Here is a 27,188-nt window from a genome sequence, read left to right as displayed (position 1 = left end):
CCTGCCATTTGCAACAACATGGATGGACACTGAGTCATCATGCTAAGTGAGACGATCTCACTTTGACGTGGAATCTAAAATAACCAAACATGTAGAAACGGAGAAAAGACTGGTGGAGCCAGAGCTCAGGGGGGTGGATAAATGGATGAAGCCATTCCAGAGTACAAACTTCGGGTTGTAAGATGAATAGGTTCTGGGACTCTAATGTACAGCATGGTGACCGTAGCTGTTGCTGTTGTTCGGTCGCTCAGTCGTGTCCATCTCTTTGTGACCCAATGGACTGCGGCACCCCAGGCTTCCCTGTCCGTCACCATCTTCCAGAGTTAGCTCACATTCATGTCCAGTGAGTTTGGTGATGCTATCTAACCATCTCATCCTCTGCCACCCCCTACTCCTCCTGCCTTCAACCTATGTATGATTATATGAGTGTAGCTAATAATACTCTATTGTACACTTGGAAATTGTTAAGAGAGTAGATCTTAAAATTTCTCAGCCCAAGGGGGGAAAAATCTGTAATTATGTGTGTCAATGGATGTTACCCAAACTTATTGTGAAAATCATTTTGCAATATCTAGAATATCAAATCATTATGTTGTACACCTTAAACTTACACAATTTTACATGTCAATGAGATCTCAGTACATCTGGGGGGAAAAGAAGCATAAATAGAAGGAATGCAAATGTGACCCTGCATTTCTGCAACTGTGCCCAGCACACCAGTGTCCTGAGTCGCTGGATCCAGACCAGGGCACCTGGTGTAGGATGCCGGGAAGGTCCCACCTCCCAGGTAACTGGGGACCACTTGGGGCTGAGGCTAAAATAAAAGAGAAGAAACGAACATTTATGCAACTAACTTAAGCCCCAACTTTGGACATGACTGAATTCCAAGGGGGCCAGGTGGTCACCACAGGTCAGCTGGGCCTTTATTAACAGGGCTGCGTCTCCCGTCACTCACACTGTTTTCCCTTCTCTCCTGAGGAGCTGGAGCTTTAACCTCAGCAGGAAACTCAATGAGACAAAGTACAGGAGGCTTGTACGTAAAGGCATAAACAAGCCTCCCCTGGAAATGCTGCCAGGCTCCTGGCTGAGAAAGACCTTATTGTTATTATCACATGGATACAGGTGTTTACATTGGAAGGAGAGGGCGTAAAGGGAATAAAACCAGCCCCGTTCTGCTGTTTTTCCACATGTTGAAAATGACAGCCTGTGACTTGGAACGTATCTTCCTGATGATCAAGATAAGTCCTCTTGGGACTTCCCTGGTGGTCCAGTGGTTAAGACTCCCTGCTCCCAAGGCAAGAGGCCTGGGTTCGATCCCTGGGCAGGGAACTAGATCCCATCACGACTAAGATGCTGCACACTGCAACGAGGACTTGGTGCAGCCAAATAAATAAAAATTAAAAAAAAAAGAAAAGGTAAGTCCTTTCATTTTATGGAGGCTACTGAGGCCACGGCAGTAAGATGATCCACTCAAGACACATCTACTGGAGAGCGACAGAAGCAAGACTGGAACCCAGGCACCTGGCTCCACAGTCCAGGCTGCCTGGATGGGCATCAACCACTAAGAGGGGTGGCCTGTCCGTCTGGAGTGAGTCCCTTCCTGCTGTTCTGAGTGAAACCGACAGCTAACAATCAAGGAAGGGGACTGAGAATAGGGCCTTTCATATACCCAGAAGTTTCTACATCAGTCATACTTTACAGTGATCTCTGACTGAGGGCCAAATAGATACAACTGTATGCCATGCCAATGTTCATTGGAAGGACTGATGCTGAAGCTCCAATACTTTGGCCACCTGATGCAAAGGGCTGACTCATTGGAAAAGATCCTGATGCTCAGCAAGATTGAAGGCAGGAGGAGAAAAGGGTGGCAGAGGATGAGATGGTTGGATGGCATCACCAACCCAATGGACACAAATTTGAGCAAGCTCCTGGAGATCGTGGAGGACAGGGGAGCCTGGTGAGCTGTAGTCCATGGGGTCACAAAGAGTGGGCCTCGACTGACAGACTGAACAACAACAACACGTACCATGTACTTTTCCCATCTGCAAAACTGTGAAAAGAATATTTCACAGGCTTACTGGTGCCTGATGCTGACAAACATCCAATATTTGTTAGGATATTAACATTTTAGTTTTTATCATAAGAACACACACAAAAAAAACCCTGAAAATACTGGCACATGACAATAAAAGGAAAGACTGTGAGACTGCAAGCCTTTCCCCCCTGAATCGCGCTGACGCCAATGCTGTCCTCGCTCATCAGCTGTTCTAGCCACACGTTACCTTCTGAATCCAATATTCTGCTGCGACAACGGAGGAATTAAAGGAATCCCATTTTCTCCAATGGCCCATGCCACGCTGTTGGACACTTTCCCTGAGGTCATTAGAATCAGTTGATTACCACCGTCAGCTTCAAATGAGAAGGGCACTCCTGAGGAAGCAGTGGATGAAAAAGGATGCTGTTTAGAAAGAGGGAGTGAGCCCCGTGCTTGTGAGAAGGCAAAGCAGAGGGCAGACAAATGGAACAGAATGGGTGGGGGTAGGGGGATGGAACACATCATTCAGATCAACAATGTGTAGCTTCAGGGGGTGACACAGTGGGCCCCTCGGCTGCATCTCTGATAGCAGAGTGTAGCATTATGAGGAGTGATGCACTCTGCACTGGGACCAACTGCATATATATTCTGCCACTTAACAGCTGTGTGACCATGGACAAACTGCTTAACTTCTCTGAACCTCAGTTTCGCTATGTATAAAATGGAGATAATAATAATGAAAGTGAAAGTTGCTCAGTTGTGTCCTGCTCTTTGTGACCCCCATGGAGTATGCAGTCCATGGAATTCTCCAGGCCCAGAATACTGGAGTGGATAGCCCTTCCCTTTACCAGCATATCTCCCCGACCCAGGAAGTGAACTGGGGTCTCCTGTGTTGCAGGTGGATTCTTTACCATCTGAGCTATCAGGGAAGCCCATACTATAATAATAATAATAGCACCCCCTTTTAAGGATTACTGTGAAGACATCCTTCATTCATTTAGTAGATACCTATTTGAGCCCCTACTTCATGCCAGGCACTACTCTAGTCACCAAGACAGTAGTAAAGAAAACTGATAGGAATCTGTGACCTCACGGAATTTACATTCAAGTAGGAAAGACAGATTATAGATGTGATAAATAAAGAGATGAGGCTAGCATGTTAGAGAGTGGTGGTGGTGATTTAGTTACTAAGTTGTGATCACCTTTGCGACCCCATGGACTGTAGCTCATCAGGCCCATCAGGCTCCTCTGTCCATGGGATTCTCCAGGCAAGAGTGGGTTGCCATTTCCTTCTCCAGGGGATCTTCCTCACCCAGGGATCCAACCCACATCTCCGGCACTGCAGGCAGATTTTTTACCACTGAGCCACCAGGGAAACCCCATGTTAGAGAGTAGTAAGTGCAAAAGAGAGAAAAAAAAAAAAGAAAAGTGTTAGAAAATATATGTTTGAGGAGGAGGCAGGGGTTGAACTTTCCAATGTTAAGTGGCAAGGGAAGGCTCCATGAGAGGTCCCTTCTGAATAATGAAAGGCCTGAAGAAAGTGGAAGGGAGGCATATAGGTATCTTGGGAAAGAGCCTTCTTGGCAGAAGGAACAATGCAAAGGCCCTCAGGTGAGAGCGTGCCTGGAATGAGAAGCAGCATGTCAAGTGAGGAAAAACCTGCAAAGCCTCAGACCTGGCAGGCACTGACCAGTCCACAGACGCTGTCGCTCAGCTACGGTAGAAACTTGAAGGCCTCACTGACGGGGCTCCCACTGATTTGACATTAATGACAAAACGTCTCTGGACAGGACATTAATCATGTAAAAGAAGATTTTTAAGCATGAAACATAGGCTTTCCTGGTGGCTCAGCTGGTAAAGAATCCCCCAGCAATGCAGGAGACCAGGGTTCGATCCCTGGGTTGGGAAGATCCCCTGGAGAAGGGAAAGGCTACCCACTCCGGTATGCTGGCCTGGAGAATTCCGTGGACTGTATAGTCCATGGGGTTGCAAAGAGCTGAACACAACTGAGTGACTTTAACTTTTTCACTTTCATAGGAACTTCTTGTTCTGGAGTCCAAGTTAATATTATTGATATTAACACAAAACAGCACCACTGGTAACCCTATAATAGCCCCTTTGTGTTTTCTAAAGAGCTTTCCTTCAGGGGCTTCCCTGGTGGTCCAGTGGTTAAGAATCTGCCTTCCAATGCAGGGGACACGGATTTGACCCCTGGTCCTGGAACTAAGATCCCACACGCCACAGGGCAACTAAGCCTGTGTGTCGCAATGAAGAGCTGGAATGTTGTGATGAAGACCCAGAGCAGCCAAGATAAAAACAATTAAATAAAGTGTACTTATTTTACTTTATGACTTAAAAAAAAATCTTTCCTTCATACTGAACACTGCATCTTGATCTTCAGAATAACCCCATAAGACATTTAAGGGAGGTATTATTAGACCCCTCTTATGAAAGAGGAAGATGATAGTCAAAGAGGTTACGTGATTACGAGGGTCACACAGTTTGTCAGTAACAGAGTTGGAACTAAAAGCTTAGATCTCCAGACTTTTTGACTGGTGATCGGATTTCAGACTCAAGGGATTCTTGCATCCAGATATGCACTCACAACAAAAAGGCAGCAGGCATGCGAGGAAACAGAATCAGACCGATAAGCAGAAAGGTGTTGGAATGCCAGATACAGAATACTGAAAAATATTCTCGCCTGGAGAATTCTATGGACAGAGGAGCCTGGCAGGTTACAGTCCACGGGGTCACAAAGAGTTGGACACTACTGAGAGGCTAACATGCACACAAAGAATGGAGGAATGAATGAATGAATGAAATAAATGACTGAGAGTGCCAGAAAATGACAAAAGGCTGTCAGAACTGATTGTGAAAAAAGCTAAATAGGAAGGGGAAAAATACAATCGTTGAAATGAGGAACTCAGTGATGAATTTCAATGACTAGACACAGCCAAAAAGTGAATTCATGGCTTAGAAGACTGATTTAAAGAGATTACACAGAATATAGAAGTGAAAGAAAGAGATGTCAAGTACATTAAAGAGAGGTTAAAAAAACATGGTTGACAGAGTGAGAAAGTCCATGAGAAAATGAGAGATGAGAGAATAGTATTTAATAATATCCCCATTACAGTTATTTTCTTTCAAACTTTTCCACCATACAGATAACACTATGATGTACTTCTTTTTTTTAATGCACAAAATTTCTATCTTCATTTTGAATTATTTTTTCAGGAAAGATTCCTAGAAGTTGAATTAAGGTGTCAAAGGCAATCTAAATGCCCTTAATGCACGTGGCCATACTTGTACAGTTACATGAATTTACTGGCCGCCCATAGTGTGTAAAAATTACTTTGCAAAAAATCGTATGTGATTATTGCTTTCATCTGAATTTCTGATAGCAATGTTGTAATTGTCTGGTTGTCTGATAAGGGACAAGAAAAAGATATTCAAATCTGACAGTGATTCTGTGAGCCGCTGAGGCCTTCCGTACCACTTCCGACTCCCTCGTGGTCCAGGGTCACATGCTGGTTACTGCTAAACTCCACTTCTTCAATGGGAGCCCTTCCACTGACAACAGTGGTTTCAGGAATAGGCAGAAACACTTCCGCCAGCAAGGTGGTACCACTGTGTCCAACTGTCTCATAGACCTGAAATTGAGGAAGAGAAAGAGCCAAATAAAAACAGCAACAGAGGGTGCTCACTCCCAGATAATCAGTCCCTTTGTCTGTGCTGTTCACTGTTCTAGTCCAGAGCATCCATGTCAGAGTGGAGGGTTGAGTCGTGCTGCCCTGGCCCCCATAGAGACCAGATCATACCCTATTTGACAAGTTATCAGCATCCTGTCTTCTTGCCTGGCCCAATCATCTGTGGTAGAGAGGTTGATTACAAAGTACCAGGCTACTGCAAATATTTCTATTTCAAACTAATATGCATTAGTTTTGGAGAATAGGCTTCCTCTTTTTCCTGGTTCCAGTTATTTCAGAGAGCAACAGCATCAGGTAGAAAGGTGAGATAATTTGGACAAGCCACCAGATGGTTTATTATCTGCACCAACTTCAGAGTCAGTAGGAAAAGCATTATACCCTGAAGTACTCTAGGGTATTGAGGCAAACCTATTATTGGTAATAGAAAAGTATTATTTGTATTATTAATATAAAATCTATTATTGGTAAATCTCTCAGTCTTTCCTTTAGGATCTTCATTTTTTTTGTTAGTTGCTGAGCCCTATCCATCTCCTTCACAGACCTTTTCTCCCAAAATGGGGTCAATGGGACCATCTATAGTTCTGATGCTAATTACTGTGGTATGTCTCATCACCATGCCATCACCGTGAGATGAAGACCCCATTGCCAGGGCATCCACAGATTACAAATATACAATATGGTCTCAGTCGGACCCTCTGCTCCATGTGATCAAGCTTCCCCTGTATTCCCGGATCATTTCACTTTTGTGGGAAAAAGATAAAATATTTCTCAGTTCTGCTGCCTTCCTTTCATGTTCCATTGTCTCTCTCCATGAAGCCTCTCTGGCTGGTACATATTTTTCTAAAATGCAGATCTTGCTCTTTTATTTCTACTAATGAAGCATTTCTATCTTTTTATTTTTAATTGGAGGATAATTGCTTTATAATGCTGTGTTAGTTTCTGCTGTACAACGATGTGAATCAGCTCTAAGTATACGTATATCTCCTCCCTCTTTTTTATTTTTAAATTTATTTTTAATTGGAGGATAATTGGTTTACAGTGTCATGTTGGTTTCTGCCATATATCCATATGAATCAGCCAAAGGTATACATATGTCCCCAGCCTCTTGAACCTCCCTTACACCTACCCACTTCCTGCCACTCTCAGTCATCACGGAGCCCTGAGCTGAGTCCCCTGTGCTGTACAGCAGCTCCCCACTAGCTCTCTGCTTTACACGTGACGGTGTATATACATCAATGCTGCACTCTCAGTTCGTTCCACTCTCCCCTCCCCTGTACTGTGTCCAAAAGCCCATTCTCTACATCTTATCTCTATTCCTGCCATGCAAATAGGTTCCTCAGTACCATTTTTTAGATTCCATACGTGTATATGGATGTATACGCTAATATATAATATTTGTTTTTCTCTTTCTGACTTACTGCACTCTGTATAACAGGCTCTAGGTTTATCCACCTCACTGGAACTGGCTCAGTTTCGTTCCTTTTTATGGCTGAATAATATTCCATTGCATGTATGTACCACAACTCCTTTATCCATTCATCTCTCGATGAACTGTTTCTATTTCTCTTCTGATGTAATCGATCCCCTCTGATTATCTTTCCACTCACCACCTGAATGTGCAAAGATGACACTACGGAGTCTCTCTGCCCATCCTTCCTTAAAACAGCACGTGTTGTGCTGTGGATTCTTTTCTAAGGATGAGAAGGATGGATTCGTGTGGCCTGCTATCCAGGCCTCATCTGCCTGGTATTCACCAGCTCACATTTGCAACCTGGCTGATTGAGTTTGGAGGGGCTACTGGGACAAAGACAAAGGCAGAGGCTCCATAGGAACTGAACTCAAGACCCCAGACTGAGTACCACTGTGAGCTATTCTAACAGGCTGGGCCCACCAAGAGACCTGTGACTGTTCAGGGCTTACCCCTGCTTGATTCAAGGGCTCAGCAGGGAGCGCATGAGTTGCACATTTAAGCCACACTCTCCAACTTCATCTTTATTAGTAGACAGGTGATATTTTTAAATATCTTGCTGATATTGTGATCTATATTAAAAAGATCTTTTAAAGAAAGTTTCAAATATATGTAATATCAGAAGAATAATATACCATGAACCCATCACCTACCTAGCTTCAATTACCATTAAGTTATTGTCAATCTGGTTTTATCTATCTTCTCAACTATTTGCCTCTTCATTAGTATTCTGAGCTTAGACATCATTTCATCTGTAAATATTTCAATATATATCTCTAAAAGAGGATATAAAAAGGCATAATTACCATAGAGTTATCACAGCAATTCCTGAGTAATGCCAAATATCAGTAAGTTTCAAATGCCCTTCAGAATCTCAAAAAATTACTATAATATTTTGAATCAGGATGACAATGATTTCATACACAGCAGTTGATTGGTATGTCGCTCAAGCCTCTATTAATTTATAAATGATCCCTCTCTTTTTGTATCTTTTTTTACAGATTTTCTCTATACTTTTATTGGTTTAGAACTCTAATAGAAAAAGAAAGTTCCATAAGTTTTGGCTTATCCCAGCTTCTCATAAGACCCTGCAGTTTTATAATATCACAGACTATAAAGAACATGGAACAGGTTGTTGCTTACTGCACAAGAGACCTTGGTTTGATCTGCTAAGTTATGGACTCTCTGGCATAAAGTTCCAGCCAGAGAGAATGGCGCATTTTTCTTTCTTTAAAATTCTTTTTGTACTTCTTGAATTTTTATTCACCCAGACAGGCCTTTCTTTGTGTGAAGCCACTAAGAGCTTTAGGTCTGATACCGTGCTTAATTTTAACCACAGTCCTATAAAGGATGGCTTCTGGTAAAGATTGAGCAAGATATCAGACCCCGCAATCCTAGATGATGGATGTGGGGCTCAGCGGAGGGGAGAAATTTCTCCTGGTCCTTCATCTCGTGAGTCACAAAGCTGGGATGTGAATCTACCACTCTCTCACTTCAGGATGCATTCACTTTTTGTTATGCTTTCCTCTCGGGTCAAGGAAAATCAGAAAGGTGAATAAAAGTTAAGAAATCTTTTAAAGCCCTAACTATAATCCATGATTTATAAAGTAAATATAATTACCTTAGACAGATTGGTGAGAAATAATGATTGAAAGAGAATTAAAAACCTAAATGAAAGAGCCACAAAACATGGAAATGCTGTATAAACAATGGCTAAAACCAAAGGTTGGGTTTCCCCGGGTGGCTCAGTGTTAAAGATATGACCTGCTAAGGCAGGAGACATGGGTTCAATTCGTGGGTTGGAAAGATGCCCTGGAGAAGGAAATGGCAACCCAGTCCAGGGTTCTTGCCTGGGAAACCCCATGGACAGAGGAGCCTGGCGTGCTACAGTCCGTGGTGTCGAAAACCAGTGGGACACAACTTAGTGACTAAACAACACAACAGTAACAAAAGGTTAAAGCACAGCCTTTAGCACGGGCAGTTGTGATTAAAAGATCACTGAGCTCTTCCTGTCTCCAACTCTCTGGTTTCTCACATTCTCAAGGGACTGGCTCTCCTGGCCAGGGGAGGGTGCACTGTCCACTTTGTGAGGGTGTTCGAACTCCCTCGGACCCTGCGTGAGCACTGCACGAGGTTGTCACATGCTCACCCACACTTACTTGAATGCCCCCACCAATCCCTGGGCTTTCCCTGTAGGACTGCTTATCCCCAAGAAATGATAAAATTCCTTGTTTATCATTTGTCTCAATGAAGAGTGAGATTCCTGAGGGTAGGGACCTTGTTTGATTTCCCTTTGATTGCTCAGTACCTCTCCTCTGTGAATTGATATCTTTAGAAAGGACCACGTTAACTCTCACTGGAAGTGAGGTGTTAGATGACAAATACATGGGATGGAATTGTTCCCTTCTCTGAACTGCCGGTAGACTTGGGAGTTGCCCAGTGGACGGTCAGCTCCTCCCACTGCCTGCAGAGGGCGGTGTGGTGGACAGGATGGGGCAGGATCTGAACCCTGACACTGCAACTTGATCTTGGGCGTGACATTCCCCCACTTTTGCTCTCATTGTAAAATGAGGATGTTACCCAAAGTTCAGCAGGAAGGCAGTGGTGCAGCTTAGCTGAGATGGATGAAAAACCTCTTTCCTTCTGTATAAATGCCATTTCTTCTTCATCTGGTCATACAGTTGGCAACAAGCATGTACATTTTTCTAATACTTTGCAGTTTACAAAGGTCTTTCATAAACATGATTACATTTCCCAAATATCTCATTAAATCCTGTTGGCCAGTTGCTTTTATTCACTTTTATAAAATAGTCATTTCTTTTATTTAAATTAAATTTTAACTTGTAAGAATGTCTTTTCAAGACATCTTAGTTTTTTTCAAGGAAGACATTAAGCTTCTGAGAACCTATAGGAATGTTAGGGCATATTCCATATTTAGAGTTAAATCATCTATATTTCTGGGTACCCAAAAATAAGGAGGTAAAAAGCAAACTGCTGCTGCTGCTGCTGCTAAGTCGCTTCAGTCGTGTCCGACTCCGTGCGACCCCATAGACGGCAGCCCATCAGGCTCCCCCGTCCCTGGGATTCTCCAGGCAAGAACACTGGAGTGGGTTGCCATTTCCTTCTCCAATACATGAAAGTGAAAAGTAAAAGTGAAGTCGCTCAGTCGTGTCCGACTCAGCGACCCCATGGACGGCAGCCCACCAGGCTCCTCCATCCATGGGATTTTCCAGGCAAGAGTACTGGAGTGGGGTGCCATTGCCTTCTCTGAAAAAGCAAACTACATTGTCTCAAATGCTTAAAAACATGAGGGACTAATAAAACTTTGATATTACTTCAAGTTAAGGGAATAGAAACCATACCAACAGTCAGAAAATACCATTTATGCTGGTAAAATGCTTCAGAAGGTGACATAAATGCAGTATTAAGCATTTAGTTAAACCTTTCCTGACTTTGTATCTCTAACTACTCTTGGGCTTCCCTGGTTGCTCTGACAGTAACAAATCTACCTGCAATGCTGGAGATCCGGGTTGGATCTCTGGGTCAGGAAGATCCCCTGGAAAATGGAATGGCTACTCACTCCAGTATTCTTGCCTGGAGAATTCCATGGACAGAGGAACTAGGCAGGCTACAGTCCCTGGGGTCTCAAAAGAGTCAGATAAAACTTAGTGACTAAACAACAACAACAAAAGCTTTGTAAAATAAGAATTTCTTTTATTTACATTAAACTTGAATATGTAAGATCTGTCTTTTCAAGACTCCCTAATTTTTTAAATCGCAGCTCTATTTAATGCTAGAATAGAATGCTCTTTTTAAAAGTCAAAGAGTGGAACCTTGGCCTTCATCAGTTCAGTTCAGTTCAGTCGTTCAGTCGTGTCCGATTCTTTGCGACCCCATGTACGCCAGCACACCTGGCCTCCCTGTCCATCACCAACTCCTAGAGCTTGCTCAAACTCATGTCCATTGAGTCATTGGGCTTTATAAATATTTATAGACCGCTTTCTGTATAATTAAGTTGAAATCGTGTGTTCTTTCTAAGTCTGGGGCTCTCAGCTTCAGCATGCCTAACTTCGGGGCTGAACAGCCCTTTGCTATGATGTGTCATCCTGCGTGTTGCAGTGTTCACCAGCATCGCTGGCTTCTACCTACTAGAGGTGCCAGCAGCTCCTCACCACCTGTAATGATTAAAATGTCACCAGACATTGCCGGATGGCCCCCGGGGGTACAAAGTTATCTTCACTGAGAAGCACTGCTCTAAGCAAAATGAGTGTGTGTGTCTGTTTGAAGGTGAAATGTTAATGAAGAAATAAGACAGGGAATATAATTTGATTTATGTTCAATGGTTCAAAAATTCCTGTTGTATTAAAAAAAAAAAGGCAGCAGTGAATTCAGAATAGCAATTAGATCAACTGCTACCAAACTGGGACTCTGTGAGGTTATTATTAACTTCTGCTGCATTTGGAATGAGGTTTGCTTTAAGCCAACATTCTGGTGCAAATTTACCTACTAACAGCAGTGCTTAGGATAGTGTCGATAAGCCAAATCTTAGAAAAATGTAGGGGCATTAAGCCAGACAGAAGAAGAGTCCATCGTGAAGTGGTTTATATTGCACGGTCTTAAGTCGTGATTCTCTGATCTTAAAACCTAAGCAAAGCAAAGCACGGCACGGCTTATCCTGCAGGTGTGGTAGCAGCGGATTTGGTTCAGGGGGCCGCCCTGCGATCTCAGCCCCAGTGGCGCCGTGGCTGATGTCCCCACTTCCCCTCAGTGTTGGATCAGACACTGTTTACTCCTGCGCCCAGAGACTCCCCTCCCTCCCTGAGAAGACTCTGGGTGACCGAGGCCCGCCCTCCTCTGTGTCATCACTCCCAACTCAAAGGACCTTCCTATTCTGTATTTTTTGTTGAAAGAGTGTTTTTGATGTGGATCATTTTTGAATTTGTTACAATCTTGCTTCTGTTTTCTGGTTTTTTTTTTTTTTTTTGATGCAAGGCATGTGGGATCTTAGCCCCCGACCAGGGTTTGAACCCCCAGCCCCTGCACTGGAAGGCAAAATCGTAACCACTGGGCCACCAGGAAAGTCCTGCTATTCTGTCTTGATTCACCTCTCATGAACCTATGGGATACTACAGGTTCATGAGTTTCCTGGTTTCTCTCGCTTTTCTGTTAGAACCATACTCTCGGGGTGGGGACACCGGTCCTATTTGGAGATGTGTCCTGGATGGCCCTCCTCCGTCTCCCCAGGACGAGGGGGAGAAAGAATGAAGATACCCAGAGGACGCTTCCTCCCAGAAGCTCAGCAGAGAAGGAGTCGGGGGTTGACAGGACGTGGTGTACTTTAGGGTGTTGTTGACTGGAGCACTTGTGGTTGATGGATGGAGTATCCCATCCCATCATCTCTCAACACTCCCACCCTCTTTCCCTTTCCCACCCTCTCCTTCCAGTTTTCCCTTTTATTTTCCAAGTCATCAATCTTTTCTGTGCTGGCCACTTTTCCCACAGCTGACAAACGTGCTCCAATCAACCACACCCTAAAGTAAACCATGGTCCCCTGTCAACCCCCGATCCCTTCCCTGCTGAGCTTCTGGGAGGAAGCCTCCTCTGGGCATTTCATTCTCTCTCCCCCTTGTCCCGGGAAGATGAAGGAGGGTCATCCAGGACACATCTCCAAACAGGACTGGTGTCTCCACCCAGAGAGTGCGGTTCTATCAGAAAAGCCAGAGAAACCAGGAGGGACTCTGGAAGGGAGAGTCAAGTGACTTCCAGCTGGGTTAAAAGGAAAGTTCCCTATCTCAGTCCACGTGCCAGGAATATAAAAGCTCAACAGGACTGATTCATAAGGAAAAAAAAAATAACACTAAGATGCTTAAAAGCCACCCAACAATATTACACAGCTGTTGTTAGTTTGGGGGAGTCAGGTTGATGAGTATGGGGTGGCATGACAGGTGTGCATGATAAAGGAAAAGGAGTGAAGGTCATTATCACTAAGCTTTCTCTATTTCTAAGTCAAACTTCATTTTTGTGAAAGACCAAGTCCATGGAGTTGCAGAGAGTGGGACACGACTGAGTGGCTGAACAACAACAAGCATTTATTTTGGAAAGACTTCAGAATCCTCAAGTTTTGAGACCTTTCTGGAAGGACTCTGGTCCCGTTTCAGCTTCCATCCTGTGAAGTCCCATCTCACCCTTCACTTGGGGCCAACTCTGAGGCTCTTTCTTTTTACTCTCTCTAGTCAAACCATCACAGGCTTCCCAGGTGGCTCAGTGGTAAAGAATCCGCCTGTCAATGCAGGAAATGCGGGTTCAATCCCTGGTCTAGGAAGATCTCCTAGAGAAGGAAATGGCAACCCACTCAAGTATTCTTGCCTGAAAAACCCCATGGACAAAGGAGCCTGGCGGGTTACAGTCCACGGGGTCGCAGAGTGTCGGACTCAACGCTAACCCTAACGAACAACAACAAACGAAGCCATCATCAAGTCCTGCCAATCCCTCCTTTCAAGGCTGTGTGTGTGTGTGTGTGCTAAGTCACTTCAGTCATGTCTGACTCTTTGTGACCCCATGGACTGTAGCCCCCCAGGCTCCTCTGTCCATGCGGATTCTCCAGGCAAGAATAACCGGAGTAGATTGCCACGCCCTCTTCCAGGGGATCGTTCCAATCCAGGGACTGAACCCACGTCTCTTATGTCTCCTGCATTGTCAGGAGTATTCTTTACCACTAGCGCCGTCTGGGAAGCCCTCAAGGCTGCAGTGTTGCTTTAATTAATTCCTTCCTCTCATTTCCTCTGTGAGTCCCCAGCCTCATCCCCTCCCTCCTGGGCTTTCCGGGTGAGTTGGTGGCCTTATCCTCTGCTTTGTAGGGTTGCCCTGGCAGCCTATCTCAAGCCTGGCTAGGAAACACTGAGTCCTATGGTTTGAAACATGCAAAAAAAAATCAAACATCACAGTCGACACTGTTCCCTTCCATATCCCCTGTATCCATACTCTGCTTAGTGTTATTTCTTTGCATTGGGTGGATCAAAAGGGTCATTTGGGTTTTTTGTGACAACGTATAGAGAAACCTGAATGAACTTCTGGGCCACTCCAATAGTTGTCTCTCTCATCCCCCAGCTGGATTTAAAGCTCCCACAGGCAGGGCCATGCACATCGCTCTTTATACACAGCTTCCAATGTTCCACTAAACTCCTGGCTCAGCATCAGACCCTCAGTTGGCTCTCCACAGTCAAGCAACAAACATTTGGAGCTTGGTGTTGAATCAAGGGATACATGATCATTCTGAGAGTCTCGGAACATTTTCTGAAGCACATTACCCTCTAAAGTTAAGCATTTGATAGCACTGGCATAAACAGATGCTTTTAAGGTGACTTTTCTTACCCTCCTGAAGTTGCCAGTAATTGTTGAACCTTCCCTTATTCAAAACTTGCAATCATATGGAAAATTTCCAAATGATACAATATTATTTCTAGACAGTCAAAATACAATATTCTCTCAATTAATTGTATCTATAACCAGTACTCAATCATTCAGTAGAGAAATACTAAAATATTTTGATAACTACACAGCTGTAGTTGTATCTGTGGACTTAGTGTCAATTATAATAAGAAATATTGGCTGCCTGGAAGTTATATCCAGGCTCAGAGGGGGAAAATAGGCATGCTTAGCTGTCATTTCTGGCAAGGGTGGTGGATAAGAACGAGAAATTTCTGAGTCAGTTGTAGTGAGGTGGATGAACCTAGAGTCTGTTGCACAGAGTAGTAAGTCAGAAAGAGAAAAACTAATATTATATATTAACACATGTATATAAAATCTAGAAAAATGCTACTGATGAACCTATTTTCAGGGCAGGAATAGAGACGCAGATGCAGAGAAGGGACTTGTGGACACAGTGGGGGAAGGACAGGGTGGGACGAAGGGACAAATTGAGAGAGCAGCATCGACAGACACATATTACCATGTGTAAAAGAGAGCTTGGGGGAATAGCTATGCTGTGTAATACAGGGGGCTCAGCCCGGTGCTATGTGATAAGGAAAATGGGTGGGATGAGGGCCTGGGAGGAAGGCTCAAGAAGCAGGGGATATATGTATACAAAGAACTGACTCACGTTGATGTACAGCAGAAACTAACATAACATTGTAAATTATCCTCCAATTAAAAAAAAAAGATAGGGATTTCTGCACAAGTGGTGGATAAGGACTAGTGGTTTCTGCCTGGGTGGGAGATGGCAGACAGCAGTACGTGTGCCACGTATTTGCAAGCCTAATTAACGTGCCTGTTAGTATTGTGAAACAGAACCTGTCAGCAACATAAGAGGCTTTGCCAGAACAGCAAGCCTAAGACATTGAAGTGGGTTGAATTTGTCTTGTTTTTCATCGCTGTTGCTTAGTCACTAAATTGTGTCCCACTTTTTGCAACCGCATGGACTGTAGCTCATGAGGCTTCTCTGTCCATGGGATTTCCTAGGCAAGAATACTGGAGTGGGTTGCCATCTCCTCCTCCAGGGGATCTTCCTGACCCAGGGATTGAACCTGCGTTTCATGCACTGCAGGTAGATTCCACTGAACGACGACTAGGGAAGCCCAGGGGGCTGAATAGTGCCCTGTAAAAATTTATGTCTACTTGGGATCACAGAATGTGACCTTAGTTGAAAAAATAGTCTTTCCAGGTATAGTTAAAGATCCAGATGAGCTCATACTGGATTAAGGTGAGTCCTAAATCCAACAAGAGTGTCCTCGTAAGAGACAAAAAAGGACACACAGACGTGAGAAGGCCACGTGGAGATGGAAGCATAGTTTAGAGTGATGCTGCCGCAAGCCAAGGAACACCTGGAGCCACCAGGAGCTGCAGAGGCAGGAAAGGTTCTTCTCTAGAGCTTCTAGAGAGAGCACGGCCCTACTGACACCTTGACCTTAGACTTCAGGATCTTCAGAACTTTGAGAGAATAAACATCTTTTGTCTTAAATCACCAGATTTGTGGTACTTAGTTATGCCAGCTTTAGAAAATGATAATAGACACAAATAAATAGATTGCTAACGCTGGCCTTTAGGCTAGTGGGGAGTTTGATTTATTTTGGGGGGATCCTAGCACCTGTACCACCACCCCTATCAAAATGATCTGTGATTACAGAAATTGATTTCTCTGGTATATTATGCCAGAATCTTGGTTCGGCGTGAGGTTGAAGTTCTCTAATGAATGAGCCAGAGATCTCTCTACTCTCCCCCTCTCCCTTATCCCCCCATCTTGTCCTGAGACACACACTTGAGCACCGTGGTCAGTTACTCTGCCAGCATTTTTGGGAGCCAAGCAGGGTAACAGATCTTCTCCGCCAAGACCTTAAGATGTGCCTCGAACTTCTGTTGCCTTTGAGAATCTATCAGGACACCAGTGTAACCAATGGACGACTTAAAGCCATCTCGCACCTGTGATGAGCAAAAATTCTTAGGACAGTGACTATATTAAAATATGGAGTGGGAAAAATTGGGAGATTGGGACTGACTTATATACACTACAGTCACTTCAGTTGTCTGACTCTTTGCAATCCCATGGATCGTAGCCCACCAGGCTCCTCTGTCCATGGGATTTTCCAGGCAAGAATACTGGCATGGGTTGCCATGCCCTCCTCCAGCAGATCTTCGTAACTCAGGGATCGAACCCACATCTCTTATGTATCCTGCTTTGGCAGGTGGATTCTTTACCCACTGAGCCACCCGGGAAGCCCATATACTATTGCTACTATGAATAAAACAGACAGCTAATGAGAACCTACTGTAAAGCACAGGGAACTCTACTCAGTGGTCTGCGATGACCTAAATGGGAAGGAAATCTGAAAAAGAGGATACATATATATGTAGAGCTGATTCACTTTGCTGTACAGTAGAAACTAACACGACATTATAAAGCAACTATAGTCCAATAAAAATGAATTTTAAAAAATGGAGAGAAAATTTTAAAAAGGTACCTGCAACGTTAAACTCTCTGGCCAGTTGAATATTTGCAAATTGAAAATCTGTCCAAAGTGAACTCGGAAGTCCGCCCCGAGCGGCCGGCTCTCTGTCCTGGACACCTCCTTGTTGTTGAAGGTCACCTTTAGGAACAGCGAGCGTCTCTTGATGTCCTCCCTTCGCATGACCTCCACCCTGCAGAGTGAGACCATTCACGGGTGGGTCAATATTCGTGTACTAAGTGTAAGTGGAGTGGCTGACACAAGGGTGCTGAGCAGAGTGAGATTCACTGGAGGTGATGCTCCAGTTGCTTCAGTCTTCACTGAACCAAGGCAGCCACAGGTCTTGCAGGGACACCTTCCTGCAACCTACTGTATAGCACAGGAAACTGCTCAGTGTTCTGCGGTGACCTAAATGGGAAGGAAATCTGATATAACAATACATGTGATGTGAAATAAGAGGTACTGGAAAGCCTACAGGTGATTTAGAACTGTGGTCCAAGCATCGTTGTGCTACAGTCTTTAAATTTTTTTTCCAAGCAAGCCTTACATTTGCATCCCAACAGTTTAAGTAAACAGAATCATATTATTTGTCAAATGGAGTGAATTCAGACCATAAAGGCTAATAGTGGTTTATGTTTGGATGTGATGTTTTATCCTAAAAAAAATCATAGCATATTGTAGCAGTGGGGTCAACTCAGCTTTTCCAAAATCCAAACTTTTTCCTAATAGTTTCCGACGGTGAGTCACTGCTCTTTGGCTGTACGGAACTAAGAAAGGTTCCTTATTTTTAAAGGTCGTTTGAATCCCAGTAGAAGACAGGAGGTATCCTAGTAAGCATATCATTCTTATAGCCAGGAAGTTAAAAAAAAAAAAAAAGTCGACACCTTCAAGAACGGTCTTTATTTGTAGAGATGCCCACTCCAAATGCCACTTATTGCTTAAGTCAATAGTAACTCAGTCTGTTAAGAATTCGAAAAGGTGAGAGCAGAAAAATCCAAAACATACTCAGGGTTTTTTGAGTGTTATTTTTTTAATATTATGGTTATATGTATACACACAACATAATACTTACCATGTTAACATTATTTAAGTAAACCATTTTGTGGCCTTAAGTACATCTGCAATGTGATGTGACAGACACCACTATTCTTCTCTAGAATGTTCTCATCATCCCAAATAGAAATCCTGTACTCATTAAACTGGGAGAGTAGGTTTAACTTTTTACATCTCTATAACTTAGGCCTCGATGGACATGAGTTTTGAGCAAGCTTCTGGGAGTTGGTGATGGACAGGGAAGCCTGCTGTGCTGCAGTCCATGGGGCTGAAAAGAGTCGGACATGACTGAGTGACTGAACTGAACTGAATTTAGGCCCATCCTAGGTGTGAAATTGCTCAATTATTTTTCCTATAAAAAACAGTTGACACCATCTCAAGAAGTATCCAAGACCCCCAAAGACTTGACTCTGAATTTTTAAAAAGGCTTATTTCCAGTAACCTCACGCCAGTGACAGACCTGATACGCCTCCTTCTTCTGCTCAGCCCCCTCCCCTGACGGCCTGGTGAAGGGGGTGGGTTATAATCACTGACTCAGGGAAACCTGGTTTATAGTCCCCAAACCCAGTGAAAACTCAGAAACCTCAGACGGAGGTATACATTTTTGGTCAAAATGGGACTCATTATCAAAGACTGCAAAATCAAACCTAAATTTTCCCTTTAAAAGACATACCATGGGGACGTCCCTGGTGGTACAGTGGATAGGAATCCACTTTGCCAGGGAGAGGGCATGTGCTAGCAGTGATGACAAAGGACACACTGAGGTTACAGATAAAGGCTGCAAAGCAGATGCCACGCAGGCAGGCACTGTGCAGAGCACTCCCTCCAGGCAGCTTCCGGGAGTGAACTCCCCTGGGGCCAGTGGGGGTATACTGGGCGGGTGAGCCATAGGAAATCACCAAAGTCTGGACAAATGCCTGCAGCAGCATACGGTCCAAGCTAACATATGGCTACAGAGAGTTCAGGACCCTCCCAATCATTCCGTGCCGGCCAGGTGGTGTATACTCCATATGGTGCACATATGTGTGTGTGCGTCGCATGTCAACCTCATTCACGGTCAGAGCGTCTGCTCACCTGGGACACTGGTCGTTGGGCGTCACGCTCCCTGCCAGGCTCAACTCCGGGACCAGCGTGGGCTCCCCCGGCCTCCTCCGGCTCTGGGCTGCTCTCTCCCTCACCTGCTGCTCTATCACCGCCCTGTCCACGGGCTCTGGAGGGGCAGGCTTCTCAGGCTCCTCCCCGGGACCTGGCTCCTCCCTCTCCTCATCGGCGGGATGCTCTTCCGCTTCCTGTTTCTTTTTCTTCTTTTTGGCCCTCTGTCAGGTAAGAGGCAAACTTATCTTAAGTAGAAATTTTGGAATTTCTTTGAAAAGCACAGTCTTCAGATAGCCCTGGGATGTAAACCCAGCTTCACCCCCATCTACAAAATGGGAACGATCATAGGAGATTTTTTTCCAGAGCTGTTGAAATGAGATCACGCCTGGAAAGCACTTATCACAGTGCCTGGTCCCTACAGAGAGCTTAAAAAAGTTGGTTATTAATGTGATCAATTCGAAAGACCAAGGACACATCTTGAAATTAAAGTAAGTCTTGTGAGCAGAACTGGTCCTGCAGGTCACACTGATCTTTTTTTTAATTTTTATTTTTAATTGGAGGGCAATCATTTTACCATTTTGTTTTGGTTAACAGTGTGAATCAATTGTAAGTATATATATACTTACATTGTAAGTATATATATATATATATATACAATTGTAAGTATATATATATATATATATATAACAGTGTGAATCAATTGTAAGTATATATATATGTATCTCCATATATCCCCTTCCTCTTGGGCCTCCTTCCTACCCCTCATGTACCCTAATGTTCACTGCAGCACTGTTTACAATAGCCAGGACATGAAAGCAACCTAAATGTCCATCAACAGATGAATAGATAAAGATGTTGTGGTACATGTATACAATGGACTATTACTGAGCCATGAAAAAGAAGAAATGTGAGTCAGTTGAACTGAGGTAGATGAACTTATGCCTGTTACACATCCTGATTTTTACTTATTGTTCCTGATTCAGTTTTGCAGGGACGTGTACAAAGTCACACAATTTTCTGACAGAAACCCAGAAGCACAATACCCTACATTCATTGGTGTAAGGTGTGTAAAAGGCTTAGCACAGCACTTGACACATTCATGAGCAATTACTATGTTTTACTTATTTGCTCACTCAGATAGTCACAGCCTGATACAGAGACCAGTCTTTGGAAAAAGCTGGCTCTGGTATCTGCTGGCCGGGTCACATTTTCGACAAGTGCATCAACCAGTTCACCCTCTCATCCTTTTGTTCCTGAGCAAGAGGGCCAGGAGGAGACAGAGAATAGCAAGCAGGGGACCCCAGTCTGCCTGCCCAGTTTCCCTCCTCCTGCCCCAAGCGGCCTCCTCCCAGGCCCCCCTGTCCTCCATGGCAGCTCTGTTTAAGGCTGTTCACAGACCTGGGCTTTCTTCCAGGCTTTCCACTGCTGCAGTGTGACTCTGTACACTTCCATCCTCTGTTCGTACTCTTCTGTGTGCTCTTCCAGCAATTCATTTATCTCGGCCTGAATTTCTGCTTCATATGCTTCTTCGTCGGCTTTCTGGTCAACTTTTTCCCTTAAAATAATTTACAACACCCTAGGTATTTCTTGAAATTAAGTGACAGAGTAATAATAACAGCAAATACATTTTCTATGCATGCTATAACCCAATAAAACAATGTTTGAAAAAAGCTTACTTTCGCAAAACAAGTTTCAAGGGAGTATTTGTAAACCTCTGGAACTCTCGGAGGGACTTCATCTCTTTCCAGACTTTTATGATGGTCTTAAGCAATGTTCGATCTTTTTCTTGTTCAGCATCACGCAGTTTTCTTGTTTGCCTAGGAGATACAGTATATGGATATGTATTTAAAAGTTATATGGGTGTGTTTGCAAATTAAAAATAGAAACTAATAACACTATAGTGATTGTATAATTAATTTCATAACTATGACATTTCTTATGTACTAGAAAACCAGAAATATGAAATGCAAATTTGAAGTCAGTAGGATGCTGGTCTGTTTCGAGAGGTTATTTAATTTTGTTTTCTCTAGAAGAATCTGACTTCAATAAGACTAAATTACCTAGACAGCATATTAAAAAGCAGAGACATTACTTTGCCAACAAAGGTCCGTCTAGTCAAGGCTATGGTTTTTCCAGTGGTCACATATGGATGTGAGAGTTGGACTATAAAGAAAGCTGAGCACTGAAGAATTGATGCTTTTGAACTGTGGTGTTGGAGAAGACTCTTGAGAGTCCCTTGGACTGCAAGGAGATCCAACCAGTCCATCCTAAAGAAGATCAGTCCTGAATATTGATTGGAAGGACTGATGTTGAAGCTGAAACTCCAATACTTTGGCCACCTCATGTGAAGAGTTGACTCATTGGAAAAGACCCTGATGCAGGGAAAGATTGAGGGCGGAAGGAGAAGGGGACAACAGAGGATGAGATGGTTGGATGGCATCATCAACTCAATGGACATGGGTTTGGATGGACTTCGGGAGTTGGTGATGGACAGGGAGGCCTGGCGTGCTGTGGTTCATGGGGTCACAAAGAGTTGGACACGACTGAGTGACTGAACTGAACTGAACCATTTAAAATTCTCATTTATACTGTGCAGTCTTAAACAAACAGCCAGCTTTGAAGTTGTAAAAATAAAGGGCCCAGTAAATATAGTTCTCAAGAACTAAATTATTGTAAATAGGAAAGTATGTTGCTGAACCAGTTAACAACTGGTATATTAAAGTCTATCTGTGTTAGTACAAATCACAAGTTCTACATTTAGGAGATGAAGTAATGTTACTACATGCCCTGGCGAGTTTTCTGTGCTGACTAGATTAGCAAAGTTTGGCTTGATTTGTAGAGGCATCATTTGAAAATGTTTTCATTCTTATTGAGTGAAAATAGTACTTTGTGTATTTGGGAATTATTTAATGCCTAATTTTGTCCCCTGTACAAATAATAGCCAAATCCAAAACCCAAATGTGCTTCATTATACTATTAGTTAGTAGATTAATTAATTCAATTTTTTTTCCTCTTGAGCAAGCACCTGATGTCATTTCAGGGGATTCAGAAGTGCGTAGGAGATAGAGGAGATGTCTCTGTCCTCAAGGGGCTTCCCTGGTGGTTCAGACGGTATAGAATCTGCCTGCAATGCAGGAGACCCAAGTTCGATCCCTGGGTTGGGAAGGTCCCCTGAAGAAGGAAATGGCAACCCATTCCAGTATTCTTGTCTGGAGAATCCCATGGACAGAGGTGCCTGGCGGGCTACAGTCCATAGGGTCATAAAGAGTTGGACATGACTAAGTAACTAACATTTTTACTTTCTGTCCTCAAGGAGTTTATAGTTCAGCTCAGGAGACAGACACACAGATAAAGAACTGAAGGTCATTCAGTCGGTATCATGGAAAAGGAAGATGGCGGAAGATAACAGCCGGTTAGTTATTGGGTGGTCAAGACTGAGGACTCTTGGAAGACCTTAGAAAAGCTAGAAGGCCATGAACTAGAATAAGACTCGTTTTGGACAGTTAGGGTGTTTGGGATGGACATGCACACACTGTTATATTTAAAATGGATAACCAACAAGATCCTACTGTATAGCACAGGGAATTCTGCTCAATGTTACATGGCAGCCTTGACGGGAGGGGAGTTTGAAGAATGGACACATGTATATGCATGGCTGAGTCCCTCTGCTGTGCTCCTGAAACTATCTCAACATTGTTCTATCAGCTATGTGTGTGTCCTTGCTCCGTCACTCAGTCGTGTCTGACTCTTTGTGACCCCAGGGACTATAGCCCTCCAGGCTCCTCTGTCCATGGCAAGAATACTGGAGAGGGTTGCCATTTCCTCCTCTAGGGGATCTTCCCAACCCAGTGATTGCATCGGTGTCTCCCATGGCTCCTGTGTTGGCAGATTCTTTACTTGAGAAGCCTTTATTCCAATATAAAACAAAAAGTTCAAAAGTTAAAAAAAAAATAATAAAGGTACTTCAAGAAGTAACCTAAAAACCTGGAAAAAAAACTACTTCATTTCTGGAAAATGTGATCATCTGAGTCTTCAGTGATCATTAACTCAAGATGGGAAATAGATGGGGAAACAGTGGAAACAGTGTCACACTTTATGTTTTTGGGCTCCAAAATCACTGCAGATAGTGACTGCAGCCATGAAATTAAGAGACGCTTACTCCTTGGAAGGAAAGTTATGACCAACCTAGATAGCATATTCAAAAGCAGAGACATTGCTTTGCCAACAAAGGTCCGTCTAATCAAGGCTATGGTTTTTCCTGTGGTCATGTATGGATGTGAGAGTTGGACTGTGAAGGCTGAACGCCGAACAGTTGATGCTTTCGAATTGTGGTGTTGGAGAAGACTCTTGAGAGTCCCTTGGACTGCAAGGAGATCCAACCTGTCCATTCTGAAGGAGATCAGCCCTGGGATTTCTTTGGAAGGAATGATGCTAAAGCTGAAACTCCAGTACTTTGGCTACCTCATGCGAAGAGTTGACTCATTGGAAAAGACTCTGATGCTAGGAGAGATTGTGGGCAGGAGGAGAAAGGGACGACAGAGGATGAGATGGCTGGATTGGCATCACTGACTCGATGGACGTGAGTCTGGGTGAACTCCGGGAGTTGGTGATGGACAGGGAGGCCTGGTGTGCTGTGATTCATGGGGTCGCAAAGAGTCGGACACGACTGAGTGACTGAACTGAACTGAACTGAACTTTGTTTGTTTGCAATGTTTAGAGTTATGTTTGGAGACCTCTCCATTCATCCCCTTCTTTCCCGCCCTGGAGGAAGAAACTGGCATGTGTGTCTTTTCTATCCCTACATGACACAGATGTGTGTGTACCTGGAAGACATGAGTATTATTTCATGTGGTCTTTAGGTTTCATGACCCATATCACACAGCAAGTATCCTCTTCCAACTGGATTTTTTCACTCCACACTATTGTATCCATGATACACACAGGTCTAATTCAGTCACTCTTAACCGTAGTATGGACGTTCATTACAAGACCAAAGCTGATGGGCTCATTCTGGTGTGGGGTTATCTCTAGCTTCTTGATGTTGTAAGTGACACTGTGGAACCCTTGCACACATCTCCAGGGTACAGGTGCCCACAGCTCTTTGGAGCGTCTTAAGCAGAACTGCAGGATTCTAACTCATGGGCATTTTCAACTCTTTGTTCATTTCCGGACAAGACACTCTCTCAGAAGTGGTGGCTGTAGCAATATTTGTTTACACCAACAGAGGGTGCAAGTTATCATATTCTGCTCCCCCTAGCCACTTTCCCCAGTCCTCCATGCCCCCACCTCCATCCTCATTCTTTTACTGGGCTTCAACTTTGGTGTTGATACAATGGACACACCTCATTATTTCGTTTGACAGTGAAAGTGCTCGTTGCTCAGTCGTGTCCAACTCTCTGCGACACCATGGACTGTAGCCCACTAGGCTCCTCTGTCCATGGGGTTCTCCAGGCAAGAATACTGGAGTGGGTAACTATTTCCTTCTCCAGGAGATCTTTTCCACCCAGGGATCAAACCCGGGTCTCCTGCATTGCCGGCAGATTCTTTACCACTAGCATCTCCTGGGAAGCCCATTTGGTTATAATGTATTCAATGCATTCAGGAAAAACTCTGAAAAAATAAACTCTCAATAAGCACAGGGAAAAAAGCAGCAGTTATAGTCATAGATTTTACTCACCGAATCTCAGATTTGTATTCATTGATGGTTTTGGGGGTTGTTTCAAGAGTCTTAGGAGTTTTTGCTGGATTAAGGCCCATCTGAACAGCACTTCTTAGAGCGTGGAGCTTAAAGAGATGTGGATTCAAGTTTTGAGTTAGAAGCTCTACTCCTCACCACAAGAGATGTGCTTGGACCCGCCCACTTCTCCAGGGTAAGATGATGCCTGCAACCTCAGACAGGCATCGTTTAGGATGACACAACGGATGTGCAAGCACTCAGACATCTCCACGCTTCCACCGAAGTGAACTTTGACAGAAATATTGCCTCTAGTCTTTATTTGTGTAGTTTATTTATTTTTAGTTGGAGAACAATTGTTTTACAATATTGTGCTGGTTTCTGCCATCCATCAGTATGAATCAGCCACAGGTATACATACGTCCCCTCCCTCTTGGACCGTGTGTGTCCATTCTTATTCTGTGGTCCAGACCCATCTGCTCATGACAGGTGCTTCCTTTACTCGAGTGTCCCAGAAACAAGTTTTCTTTCAAGGGAGAAGGAGTCTTTTCTGAAGTCTGGACACAGAATGATATTCTTGTGATACAGAACATAAAATTACAGACTCATAAGAGTAGGCATTGTGGTATTATTTCTTATTTGGGCAGTAAGATTTAAGATCAGGGCCTAAGACTAAAATTATCTGTAATCAAGACTACCCATGAATATTCCATGGGACAGTGTCACATTAGAAGTAAATCCAAAATGGACAGCCATTTCTTTGAGCATCAGTTGAAACAACTGACTTTTGTTGTTTTTGTTGATACCCCAATAGGTATCCTATTGGGGAAATTAACATGTAATGATGAGAATGTCTCTGAGGACCAAGAAATTCTCAAACCGTGAACAATCTCACCCTCTGAGATCACACAGGCAAGACGCAGCCTCGTATCTTCCATCTAATACCCATTCGAGGTGGGTGAGATCATTTGCTCGGTTTGCACAAATGGTTCTCTAAGCCAAGCGTGTGCCACTGAATTTGCACACATTAAGCGTACATTGTCCTAGACTTTCTTGTGCCTCTAGGTAGGACAACACACCACATCCTAGACAGAGGGAACATGAAGGAGGCACATGAGCCTTTGCTGCTGGTAGGTATTTGTATCGATTGGGCTCCTCGGGAGAATCAACCCCATCAATGATTGGCACGCAAGAGATCACAGATACCTTATCAGTGAGAAACTTTGCCTTGTTCCTCTGGCGTCTTGCAAGGTACTGGTCATACAACTGGGCCAGCTTGGCTGCCAACACATGCTCTCGGCTAAAACAGGGGTGATGCGTGAAGATTAACCCCGAAATATCAATATCCAATTGGAAATTGCCAGGAGCGTCCCCAGATCCAATGAGATGCTGACTTCTGTGGATGTATTTTACTGCCTGCCAAAGAGAGCAGAGTGTGGGGGAAACACAGTCAAGCACTTCCTAGTTCTAACGTGCAATGGGAAAGCCAGGTGCAAAGTCCCTTCTACCCTGATCAAGCCAGGAGAACTACGCTCCAGTCCCCGTTCCCTGGAGCTTTTGGGGCCTGCCCTTTTCTGAACACCACTTCAATCTTGCTTTTCTAGGTCTTTCAGCATTTATCTCTACTGAGTCATAGCCCTAATCTTTGTCATGCGACTATCTCATTTCCTGGAACTCTTGGGTTTTGCAGCTGGTGACCTTGAAATTCTTTTAATGAGAAGAGCATAGATTCTAGTCCAAACTGATCATTACTTGGATCGTAGACACTCTCTCCATGTGGACAAGTTTTTAGCTTGCAGAGAACAGCCAGAGACTAACTTATTGAACCGAGCTTCGTGCTGGCTCTTGTTTTCCTAGGAAGAAGAAAATTAGTCTGCAAAATAACAGAGCAAGAGGGAGGTGGGCAGCTGAGTGTGTTGAAAACAGGAGTGGAAATTTCCACTGGGACTTTCCTGGATCACTTGGTATACAGTGTGCTATATCAACGTCTGTTTTTCTTCATTAAACTCATTCAGATACTCTATGTCGATCACTGCTGCTCTTGTGGGAATCTAGTTTTGGAGGCTGGGAGCTCCAAAACGGGGAGCTGACCTTTTTGATTTTGTGTCTTCATGTTCTCTCCTTGTCATGAACACTGACTACAGTCAGAATGTGGACTTTCACACTTCTTCGAGCCTCCCCTTTGTGGAGAGGAACTTCTGGAAGTTATTTATGTTGT

At 43.8% G+C, this 27,188-nt stretch overlaps 1 protein-coding gene across 7 annotated transcripts in view; it reads right to left on the bottom strand.

The window, feature by feature from the left end:
* Nucleotides 1-27,188, bottom strand: part of CC2D2A (coiled-coil and C2 domain containing 2A) — a 131,294-nt gene that overhangs the window by 48,285 nt on the left and 55,821 nt on the right. For all 7 annotated transcript variants that reach the window (XM_027545069.1, XM_027545067.1, XM_027545066.1 and 4 more), the window contains 8 exons: nucleotides 26,177-26,386; nucleotides 24,974-25,080; nucleotides 20,973-21,113; nucleotides 20,695-20,851; nucleotides 19,276-19,517; nucleotides 17,164-17,341; nucleotides 5,529-5,685; nucleotides 2,283-2,430 (listed from right to left, as the gene is read on the bottom strand). In XM_027545069.1, coding sequence (XP_027400870.1) covers nucleotides 2,283-2,430; nucleotides 5,529-5,685; nucleotides 17,164-17,341; nucleotides 19,276-19,517; nucleotides 20,695-20,851; nucleotides 20,973-21,113; nucleotides 24,974-25,080; nucleotides 26,177-26,386 — 1,340 coding nt within the window. The remainder of the gene's footprint in view (nucleotides 1-2,282; nucleotides 2,431-5,528; nucleotides 5,686-17,163; nucleotides 17,342-19,275; nucleotides 19,518-20,694; nucleotides 20,852-20,972; nucleotides 21,114-24,973; nucleotides 25,081-26,176; nucleotides 26,387-27,188) is intronic.

Source organism: Bos indicus x Bos taurus, chromosome 6 (assembly GCF_003369695.1).
Source record: "Bos indicus x Bos taurus breed Angus x Brahman F1 hybrid chromosome 6, Bos_hybrid_MaternalHap_v2.0, whole genome shotgun sequence".
NCBI classification, from domain to species: Eukaryota; Metazoa; Chordata; class Mammalia; order Artiodactyla; family Bovidae; genus Bos; species Bos indicus x Bos taurus.
Note: the sequence above shows the minus strand (reverse complement) of the source record. Positions and strands in the feature narration are given on the sequence as shown.